Genomic DNA, 11,429 nt, shown 5'->3' with positions numbered 1-11,429 from the left:
TTGTATATGACTGCAGTGAGGTAAAGAGTGGTAGTTAGCAATGTTTGTGCTCTCCGTGCCTATTTGTAGGCCCATAGTTTCTTTTTGTGAAGGTGTTTTTCAGTGTGAATTGAGTGAGAATGCACATGGAGCTTGCTTCATGGTCACAAAGCTGCTTCTTAGATTTTCCATTGGAGTTTCACTTTTCTTATCAGTCTGCTTGTTTTGTAATGAATATATTTTATTTCTGGTGCAGGATATGTCACTGTGAAGGAGATGATGAGAATCCTCTTATTACACCCTGTCACTGCACAGGAAGCCTTCATTTTGTCCACCAAGCCTGCCTGCAACAGTGGATCAAAAGTTCGGACACACGATGCTGTGAACTCTGCAAATACGAGTTCATAATGGAGACCAAATTAAAGCCTTTAAGAAAAGTATGTGTGCACATAGCACTTTTAAAACAAAGTTTGCCCCCTGGAATGTGTCTGATTTTACTAAAATGAATAAACCCCCACAAGAGTTAGAGAGAACTTTGCTCTAGAGATGTGCTAAGCTATTGCCACAGTCCCACAAGGCCAGCATGCGAGCCAAGGGCCTCTGATTCCCCATCTTTTGCTCTGCCTGCTATGTCATACTGCTGTTCCAAATTAAGTATATTGTTGGTGATGAAAGCATGAATCATTTTACCTAAATAAAAAACAGCTCAATTCCACTATCATTCTGACCTTTAGATTGAGTTAAAAGGAGATACATTGGAATTGTACTGAGTGATAAAATTATTTCATTTCTTATAAGTACAGACAATTGCTGAGTTGCTTTTAAAACAGCAGCCATAATGAGAAAATCCCACCAACTATTGGTTTGTTTGCCTATCACATGGATCCCTTTTTGTTCATTTTGCCCATAACTAAAACATGTAGAACATGCTGTCCTGTTTCCTGCCATTACTGTCAGCCTTAAGGTTAGTGTCTGCTTCCCTTTTCCGTAGTTTAGTTCATCTCATCCCTTCCCAAGTAGATTTTTCTATTTATTCTCTGGTCTGATGTATATACGCTATAAAGGTTCAGGAAGGGGCACACTCTTTGAAGACATAGGGGTCCATCCACAGTGCTGAAACTATGGAGGAGCTGAACTCATCTCTAGCTCCCTTGGTAGTAAATCATTTTTCTCCAGAATTACTCATATGTGAACTTAGATCCCTGTTTTGTACGTGGAAAGAGCAGTATAAGGTGTGTATCACTAGAGAGGGAGTGATCAGTGCATCTATTTGTTTCAGCACAGATGTATAATTTGAGTTCATTCCATTCACAGCTAAGAGGGATGTGAGACCCAATTTATACTTTCTTTCCCAAAACTCCGTATTTTTACTTTTGTGCAAACAACCTAAAGTTCAGATGAACAACTCTGAGAAGGTGAAAGGAAGGGATAGAGCTGTCTCAGTAGGGCAGCAGTGTATAGGCCAAGCAGGGACTCTTGTTGCTAACTGAGGGGTGGTAATGCCTAGGGGAGAATGGTATTTTTTTTTCCTCTTAGCATGAGCTTACATTGTCATCTTATAGTATATCATCTGCCTGGTCCTCATATTGTGGCAGGCTACTTAAAGGTCAGGATCTGGGGATATTATCCAGAAACCACCTTAATACCTGAATTTTTTTTATTCTTTGCTAGTTTCACAGTTCTCTACTTCTTCTAAATCTGTGATTCTGTGACATTTGTCAAGAGATTATAGAAAAATACATGAGTAGGAATGAGGGAGAAAAAATTAAGGGATAATATATATGTATATGTATAATATATTCACATACTCATAACATAAAATAGTAACAAGATAAACATATATTATCACTTGTTCTAAAGTGAAAGAGAAAAGTCCTAGCCAAACAGTATCTCCAGAATATGTAATAATAAGTATTTATTGAATTAAGAATGAACTAATGTATTAAGAAATAAATGAAACACCCCAATACTACAAAAAACATCCTGGGGTAGAAGAAATAGCACTGAAGTAATAACATTGTACATATACTACCCATCCGGCTTACAAGGTTGTTGTGAACAAATGATTAGTAAACCTGGAAAACTATATGATAGGAAATGTTATATATATCCTTTGTTCTATCCAGAACCAAGTTGCCCCTCTGATTTCTATCTCCTATCTTAAAATATGTAATGTAGTCAAATGTGTATTGAGCACTTCCTGTGTGCCCCCAAATGTGCTTTGTGGTGTGGCTCCATAAAATCAGTCTGTAGTGTGATTTCTGCCATAAAGCACTAACTTAAAGTGCTTTTACAAAACTCTGCCAGGATAATATTAAATCAAATCACATTGTGTGGTACAGATTATTAGGTATTAGAGGGCTTCAGAGAGGGGAGAGATCGCTATGCTTTGGCATCATGGGGGAAAACCTCATGGGAAACATAGAACTATAATGGTCCTTGGAAAAATGGGGAGAAATTGGATAAGCAGATACCAGGAAGGTTGTGTTAAGGTCAGGAAACAACATGATCAAAGGCGGGCATTGAGCATATTCTGTTGACAAGACTTGAGTAAACTGGCCTGGTTAGAATAGAATGTTTGGTACTAAATGGTAGTTGGAAATTAGACACGTAGACTGAGGGGAGGGGAAGTTTGAGGTGGAGGCTCTGGTTTCATTATTATATAAAAAATAAACTCGGTGGTTATGGAATAAAACTATAGCATTAAAAAAAGATGTCCCCCAAAGAATGAAAACTGACCCAGATTCTAAACTATGAACAAAGTCATATGATCCTTCCAAAACTCAAATCTGTGAAAAGAAAGGAGGACTCATTTTCATTTCAGTATATACTGCCTTTAATCGCTAAAAGCTAAAGTGATTACTAAATGGCAGTGAATCCTATACAGAAAAGGACAATGAGAGTTGCTAGGAGTAGCCATTGGGGGATCTAGTTTTAAAATCCAGCTCTTCCTAGTCACAGATTTTTGTTATGTGACCTTGGGCTAATTATTCCTCCTCTCTGATTTCCTTGTCTGTGAAATGAGCAGTATGACTCCCAGTGATCTCTAATATCTCTGCCAGCTCTAACATGATATATGCAAAAATCTTCAGGCTATTCAGGCTTTGTTCTCACTGCCCACTCCCACTGAGAGTCTGTAACTTCGGGCTACATTGGTGAGCTCATAGATGAAGCAGGACAAGAGAGAGCCAAGGTTATTCATGTCTAGAAATTATTAGCTTCAAATGCAAACTTTTTTATTTTTTGTTGTTAATGTAATAGAGAACAAAAAAGTGAGCTTCTTTTGACATTGACCTTTGTGGTAGAGTTGTGACTCGGTTTACTTGGGTGTTTCCCTTTAGCACACAAACACCCTCTTCTCATTTGCCTGTGGCATTGGAAAAAATGGGAGTGTTCAAAAGATACCTTCCCACCCCAACCTGTAAATTGTATTCCAATTTATAGTATTATCTAGAGGTCCATGTAGAGATGTCTGTAAGAATAATTTTTAGTTAGTGAGAAAATTTCAGTTGGACAGGTAATATATTGTTTCCTCATTAATCCTAGTTTTTTATCTTTCAGAAAATTGGTTCCAAAAATGTAACACTAACAAGCAGTTTATCTCTTGATTAGACAATGAATGTTGTTTGTAAAGGGGAGGGTACAAAGCAGTGCTTCCTATAGGAAATATTCTCGCAACGTAAGATTCCCATTTCATGTTTTCTGTTATTTCTTGTCAGTGGGAAAAATTGCAGATGACATCCAGTGAGCGGAAGAAGATCGTGTGCTCTGTCACATTCCATGTCATTGCAATCACATGTGTGGTGTGGTCCTTGTATGTCCTCATAGACCGGACTGCTGAAGAGATTAAGCAGGGACAGACAACTGGTATGTCTAAGTGTAGACCATTTAGTGCCAGCCCTCCCTCCCACCCCACTCTGCTTCCCAAAGTTTTTAAGTTACTACAGGTGTTTTGGATAACATGGTGATTTCAAGCTAAGCCTGAAGCTTTGTTACAATATGAATCTCAAGGTGGCATAAAAGAGTCCTGAATTTAGAGCCCAGAGAACGAATGTCTGGTTTTGACTTTAGCATTCTCTAGCTGTGTGGCCTCAGAAAAGCCCTGTCATTTTTCTGAGGCCACTTCCTGATCTGGGAAATAGGGATTATAATACTTATCCTCCCTAAGTTCTCCCCAAGTTGGTTGTGAGGATGAAAGGAACTAGTGCACCTAAATTGTGTGTTGGGGTAGTAGGGACCGAGGTGCTGCTGGCACAACACTGGTGATGCCCAACGCACAACACTGTCCTTGTATCTGAGAGGTCAGCTAGCAGCAAGGCAAACCTGAGCAGGTGTGAAAAGGAGTCACAAAGAAAGGAGGAAGGCCAGGTTTTGGCAGCAGGTGGAGGTCAGCGTTGGATATTTGGCGGGTTTGACTATTGGCAAAACCTTCTGGGAGAGAAGTCCGTTCTGTGGTCTCGAGCACAGTAGTGGGGGTGGAATTGAAGGAAAAGATTGGGAAATGATCCACACAGCTGATATTTGAAGTCATGGAAAAAAGTGACATTTGGAAAGTCATCATGCATAAGGACAATAACAGGTTTGAATACATGTAGGTGGCAGAAATAGCAAAAAGAACTTGGTAAAGGTGACTCAGAAAGAGCAACTAAAGGATAGGAGCAGAACTGGTGAGAATTGGATGAGAGGAGCCAAAAAGAGCAGTGGTCAGTGCTGTCCAATGCAGGAGTAAAAGAGAAGCTGAGCATTAGGAAGAGCCTCATTGGGCTCACTGATGGTGTTGCCAGTCTTTTAGAGAGCACTTTGGAGGAATTGCAGTGTCAGAGGAAGGTTTTTGTAGGCCAGAGCAAGCTGGAGTATATTTTCAGGCAGGGGAGAAGGTTCATGAGAGAGGAGGGAGGTGAGACAGCAAGAGTCCTAGTAGAGTTGGAAATGCTCAAGAGTTATTAGCCTTTGAAGGGAAGGAGGAAGGAATTGAGAATTTGTCATTGAGAATTTTAAGAACATGAAGGAGAGATTGTGGAGGGAAATAATTTTGTATAGTTTTAATCTCAAAGGAACAAAGAGATAAGATCCACTGCTCAGAACAGAGATAGGGAGGGAGGCTGGGGTTTGAAGGTGCTGTCACTGGTGTGTGGGATATTTGGTTTGATCATTATCATGAAGAGCTGAAAACTGGGGAACAAAAGGAACGTTGTTGGGAGAATTAAGAGCCCATCTGAGTATAAAGAGCATGACTTTATAGGTAAGCCAATATGGTGGTTTTAATGGTGTTACCTGGCAGTGTTTGACACCTGGAGGGAGAACAGAGAAAATGGGTGGAGATAGGGTTTTAACTGTATCTGGGAATTTGCAGGGAGCAGGTATAATGGAAATTTTGAAGGGGAAGAGATTCTAGGGTGAGAGGGAGGGGAAGGACATTATTATAAACATGAATGACCATGAGGTCCATTCAGGATGGGAAGGCACATGAAGCCTTATGGAAACAGTAGCAGGAGGTCAAGACATTAAATGTCTTGATGAGAGCAAAAAGAAGTTTCCGAGGATGAAAGAGATAAATGGATGGGAAATTGGTTTGATGCAGTCTTGGAATTTCAGAGTTAGAAGGTCACCTAAATCAACCCAGGCTCTCTAATCGGGAAGAGATTATTTCAGAGTTCAGGATTTTTGTTGAATAAATGGACTTTCTTCCATGCAATTAGTTTTTAGATTTCTTTAAAGGTAGCTCAATGGATAGAGCACTGGGCCTGGAGTCAGAAAGACTTGTTCAAATGAGACCTCGGGTACTTAGTAGCTGTGTGACCCTGGACAAGTCACTCACCTTCTGTTTGCTTTAAACCATTGGAGAAGGAAAGGCACAGCACTCCAGTATCTTTGCCAAGAAAACTTCATGGACAATATTGGCATACCATGGTCCATGGGGTCACGAAGAGCTGGACACAACCACAACGATGTGAAAAATAATAATTTATGTGTTTGGGGATTGTCTGAGCCCAGATCTATAATTGTATTATGTTTATTTAAGTGAGTGCATATAGCAATGTTACTTTGACTTTTTAGGGGTGGGGAACAAACCTTATTGACAGAGTCTAAAGGACATTTTACTATCTGACACCAAATTTATATTCCTTAATAGACCTAATCACCTGCTATATTTTATTCAAAATTATTTTATTAAATACAAATTTAACTACTTTGGCCATTTTAAAATATGGCCAGTATTACCTCTTGCTTGGCTTCACTCTGTGTCCTCAGCAGCCCAATTTGTGATGGCAAAAATTCCTTTTTAAAAAAATGGTAAGAAAACTCTAGGCCCAAAGCCCTTTGTGAGATGCATGCTCATATGTCTTAGAAGAGCCATCAGGACACACTCTCGCCAACTCCCTTTGTAGACTTTCCATCTTCCCCTCTGAGAATCCCTTAAACCTTGGGACTTAACATGAGGAAAGACTTGTGCTGTGGGAAGCCAGGCCTTGGAACCGGTCTGTGCCATCCATCTGCATCAGACCACACCAGATCATCATCCTAAAGTGTGTAAACTGTCATGATCAGACTAGAATGTTTTAAGTGTACTCTCAGTAATTTCTGAGATGGAGCTGCTTGAGTTGCTGTTTGAAGTTGTTCAGTCAAATTGTAGGTCCAGATTTAACTTAACCTTTGAAGATGTCAGGGAGAATTCTCATGGCCTCCCTGAACCACTTATACATGGGCAGTGAATGCAGTGTGTCCATCCCTTTAGATAAGAATCATTTTAATTAGTTATGAAAGACAGTATAGGTATGGTTTTCACTTGCCTTAAATTATTTTTCAACACAACAGGCATTCACAAGGAATAGTGTAAATCAGAGAAATTGTGGCACAGGAGAAGAGGAAGGGAAAATCCACTGAGAATTTTTTAAATGCTTCACATTCTTTGGAAAACTTGTTCCTTTTTGCTTATTTCACCAACTTAGATGCAAAGTCTCTTTTACATTTTAAGTGATACATTTCAAGATTCTCTGTTTAGCTTAATATGTCTTGAGAACATGAGGTTTCCCACAGCCCTCAGTGGGAACTGAGGTACATGGTCAATGTTACCTCATGTTTCAGTATGAACTAGTAACCAAAAAGCTGGATTAGCTGTGACTATGTAATGTCATTTGTAATTAACATCTCCTCACACTTCTGATTCCTCCATTAGTAGAATGAGCCACGTACTGGATTACTTTTGTGGGATGTAATAGGGATTAAAAGAACAGTGCTTGACAAAGCATTGTGTGACTCAGTGAATCACTTGTACATGTCATGGTCTGCATTACTTGTAAGTAAATCTTAGATGCTTTTACAGTTATTTTTGCAACTATTACTATCATTGCTTATTAAATTTGCAAAGGACTATTTGTCTAGCATTTATTTTGGGGTCTATTCAGAGATGGTGGCAAAAACACAATCTTTACCTGTATTCACCCCTGTTCTTGAAATCATATGTCCTCCCTCCACAAACCTTAACCATTTATCATTGTAAATTTGTGACCACAAAATGAAAGGGAGTTAACAATACACAGAGTAGTTAAGTGGGAGGAAAGGGAAAAGTTCAGTTTTCAAGTCTGTTGAGAATCTGGTTGAATCATCCTGTGAATCATTCTGTTAATCAGTAGACTTACAGTATAGGAGACTGAAGACAAAAGCAAGAAAAAAATCCTCTCGTACAAATGGTGGAACGTGCTAGACAAGAGGCTGGTCTTTGACCAACAAAGAATGTAGTAAAGGGACTAAATATAAGGTGGGAATTTGAAAGAAACTTCATTTGCTGACAGGAAAATTGTTGAGTTTAGAAGCTTGTTTAGCTCTGATAACTCACTAACCAGACTCTTTCTTTCCTCAGGGATCCTAGAATGGCCCTTTTGGACTAAACTGGTGGTCGTAGCCATAGGCTTTACTGGTGGACTTCTCTTTATGTACGTACAGTGCAAAGTATATGTACAATTATGGAAGAGACTTAAGGCTTATAACAGAGTGATCTATGTCCAGAACTGTCCGGAAACAAGTAAAAAGAATATTTATGAAAAACCTGCACTAACAGAGCCAAATTTCGAAAGTAAAGATGGGCGGCATGGGGCCTGTCATTCTGACACAAACTCTTCCCATTACACAGAGCCTGAAGACCATGGAGCAGAAATCCTTCAAGTCTGACAAGGGAAGTCTTCAAGTCTGAGACTGTTTATTTTTTCCCAGACGTTCATGAAGAGCTGAAATAACACTGTTTACCACAAACTGTATACCTTGAAAAAAATCAGCCAACAGCTTAGACTGGGCAGTTGAATTTTTTATTACGTTCTGTTTTTCTAAATCATCTTTGACATGTCTTTTAATATGTTATCATGGTGGCATACCTCTTATGTTGAGTATCTTATGGGTGTGCTCTATGAGAAAGAATGGGAAAATAGGTGACTGATGCTGCTGAGAGGGAGCCTTTTTGCTGGCTTATTCATGATCAGCCAAGTTGTAAAACCTAAAAGATGAATAGAAGGAAAGCAAAACACAGAATATTTATGAGTAGCCATGGCATGAAGCCTGAATTGGATTTTCCAAAGAGTCCTTTCTTTCACTTTAGCATCAGATACCCCTAAGAACACTGGGAAAAAGCCAACTGTCATGCAGTGTCTCCATTACCCAAGGAGAGCCTGATTGAGATGCACTGGAAGACTTTAAATCTGGACTTGGAGCCTCTGCTAATAACTGCCAGTAACATCTCTCTTGGGTGATCAGGTTATGATCATGCTTTACATATAAAGATGAGTGACTCACAAAGCAAACAGCACTTTTAAAAATCTTTATTTTGTAATAAGTGTGTCCAATTGGATTGAAACTTGAAAGAATGTCTCACTTCAAAATAGTCCTTTCAATACACTTGGCCCTTTCCTACAGGCCCTACAGACCTTTTTGCCTTATAATATCTAAAATGTTTGTGATTTCCAATACATCCTCACAGAATCTTTGTGATCATACTGGGAATAAACCCTAACTTGGAACTATCACATCACCAAATTCATGGATGTAAGATGTTTATTTGAAAATGTAATTCCTATGGGTTTAATCTTATTTTTATCAAGATTACATATGACAACTGTACACATGTACTTTTACACTATCCAGTCTTAGCTACAGAAATAAAAGGTTGTGTGTTGTGACCTTACAAGAGGACAAGGGAGTGAATGATTAAAAGTTAGTCCAAACGTTTCTTTTGATGCTAATTTGTATTTAAATTTCTCCAATTTGTGCTATTGTGAAGAATGAATTTGAATTAAGAAGTAAATGTTTATCATGCCTGCAAGTGTGCATATGTGTATTTTAGCAGGTAAAGTAATGAAAGGAACTTATGAAAGTTGTATTGACCTGATTACTAAATTTATAGAAGAGGGAAGTTGGGGACTTCTGTGGGTATGGCAGATAAGATATTATGATGGATAAGGGAAGAGTCTGGCTCAGTGACCTGCTAAAGGCCACTTATCTAACAGCTCTTACCCTGAAATGGAAAATATTGGTGACCTGGTATCAGAATGAAATCAGAGTGACTACTCTTAGCACACATGAACTGAGCTGACACCAGGAAGTAAACTGTTTTGAATCCAATTGACTTCAGATGAATTGTTTTTAGGTGAGTTGTCTTGCTCATATAAATAAACTGGCAAACTGACTGGGCCTCAGTTTTGGAAAACAACTTCTTTTGTCTCCATTGAAGGGACAGAAGGCCCATGCTCAGACATAAACTTAACCAAATCGAATTAAAGAAAACCATTAAATATATTATAGCCAACAGAGTATCCAGCCTATTCCTATTCCCCACCCTCCTTATGTTTTGTAAAGAGAAAAAAATGTAGAATGTAATAAACTTGGTTGCTTAGAAAACCCCATTTTGAAATCCAGCTTTTTAAAAAAAAATTTTTTCTCATATAACTCAACTTGAGCAGAATGGCAGACTAGACAGAAAGATCCCAGAGTACAACTTACATCCTTAAAGTACAGCCTAAAAAACAGATCCCCTGTCTTCTTTGGACCTTCCATTAGTGAAGAAATGATTTTCTTGACATCCAAGAGAGGAAGAGGACAAAGGATCTCCCAGTTCCCGGGGTGATCCACCGTGTCTGTGAGCTTCCCCGCTTCAGTCACATTGCTCTTTGGAAGCTCTCGGCTTCACAAACCTCCAGCCAAGAGGTGTGGCCTGGCAATGATGCTTTTGGGCCTTCCCATGCCTTTGTCATGAAGCAGGTGAAACTTCCCTCTTCTGTTCCCTTCCTCTTATCCCAGGCCAGTAAAAATCTATGGTTGTATAGATTCTGTGTTTAGAAGTGCCCTTACTCCTGCTCCTTCATCAGGCCTGACCTATGAACACAGTGATTCAAGATTGTCTGCTCAGGTGTGTTAAATGACAGCCTGCCAGACTTTCAGCCTTTTAAACAACCACCTTTTCCATAGCGCAGGTGACTTCTTTCTACCACTTCTGACAATAAACCCTTAGAAAAACGGGTTAAAATTGGTGTGACCTGCCTACTCTTGTGTGGGCACATTCTAAAAGAGTTTATAAAAAGTTCTTTATGTCTTGCCCTTCTTCATCTTAAGTCCCTTGAGCAAATTATTAACTCTGGACAAAAATCATTCTCTGCAGAAGGGCTTTTTAAACTTTTTCCACTCTGACCACTTCAGCCATGTGGGGTCCTAATTCCTAGTTTGAGAAGCTGCTCTAGAAAGCTGGGTGACCCAGAAAAGTATGGTAGTCTGCCTTAATCCCAGATTCTCTTATGTTTGTGACAAGGGTTTCTTTGTAAATCTGATCTTTTACGTGAGGGCTGGAATTTGCATGGACAAGGTGTGGTAAGATATTATCCCATATCTTTTCGTAGGTCTGAAACTGCCCTGTGACTTTGATGTAGGTCCCCCGAAAAAGGACTTTGCCTGTGAAAAAAATACCTCCTACTCATCCTATTTCCTTCTTTCTTCTGCTGAAATGATGCGAGTTACTCTGGTACTGACCATTCCAAATCCCATTACTGGTCATTTCTACAATTTCCCCTTGCTTACAGTGTTCTTAATCCCCACAGAAACATTGACTCACCAAGATACCATCTCATGGAAGCAAAGATGAATACTCTCTCAACTTTGTTGACCATAAATGTGTTTTCCTAATTTTGTTATATTGATTGATTAGAACTATTGCTCTCTCCTTACCCTCTTCACCCCACATCAGACCTTAGTAATAAGACTGACATGCCAGATGCATTTGTATAAATGATCCACAAAACTGGGATGAACCCACAGGCAGTAATAAACCCTTTAAGTTTGTTATTTGGGACAGTGACTGAGGAGAGCACCAAAGGACCAGGTTCCATTGAACTAGCCAGAGAGAGCTATAGTGTGCTTGCCAGCCTGCTACAGGATCCAGAAATGGCTTCATGTGTGTGTCTACACCTGCTAAT

General features: G+C 39.4%; 1 protein-coding gene across 13 annotated transcripts in view; it reads left to right on the top strand.

The window, feature by feature from the left end:
* The window catches only part of MARCHF8 (membrane associated ring-CH-type finger 8), a 128,508-nt gene extending 119,219 nt beyond the window's left edge, over positions 1–9,289 (top strand). For all 13 annotated transcript variants that reach the window (XM_072628517.1, XM_072628509.1, XM_072628510.1 and 10 more), the window contains 3 exons: positions 236–416; positions 3,699–3,846; positions 7,841–9,289. In XM_072628517.1, coding sequence (XP_072484618.1) covers positions 236–416; positions 3,699–3,846; positions 7,841–8,148 — 637 coding nt within the window. In that variant the 3' untranslated portion in view covers positions 8,149–9,289. The remainder of the gene's footprint in view (positions 1–235; positions 417–3,698; positions 3,847–7,840) is intronic.
* Positions 9,290–11,429: the final 2,140 nt, after the last annotated feature.

Source organism: Notamacropus eugenii, chromosome 1 (genome assembly GCF_028372415.1).
Source record: "Notamacropus eugenii isolate mMacEug1 chromosome 1, mMacEug1.pri_v2, whole genome shotgun sequence".
Lineage (NCBI taxonomy): Eukaryota > Metazoa > Chordata > Mammalia > Diprotodontia > Macropodidae > Notamacropus > Notamacropus eugenii.
This window is presented reverse-complemented; position numbering and strand designations above follow the sequence as displayed.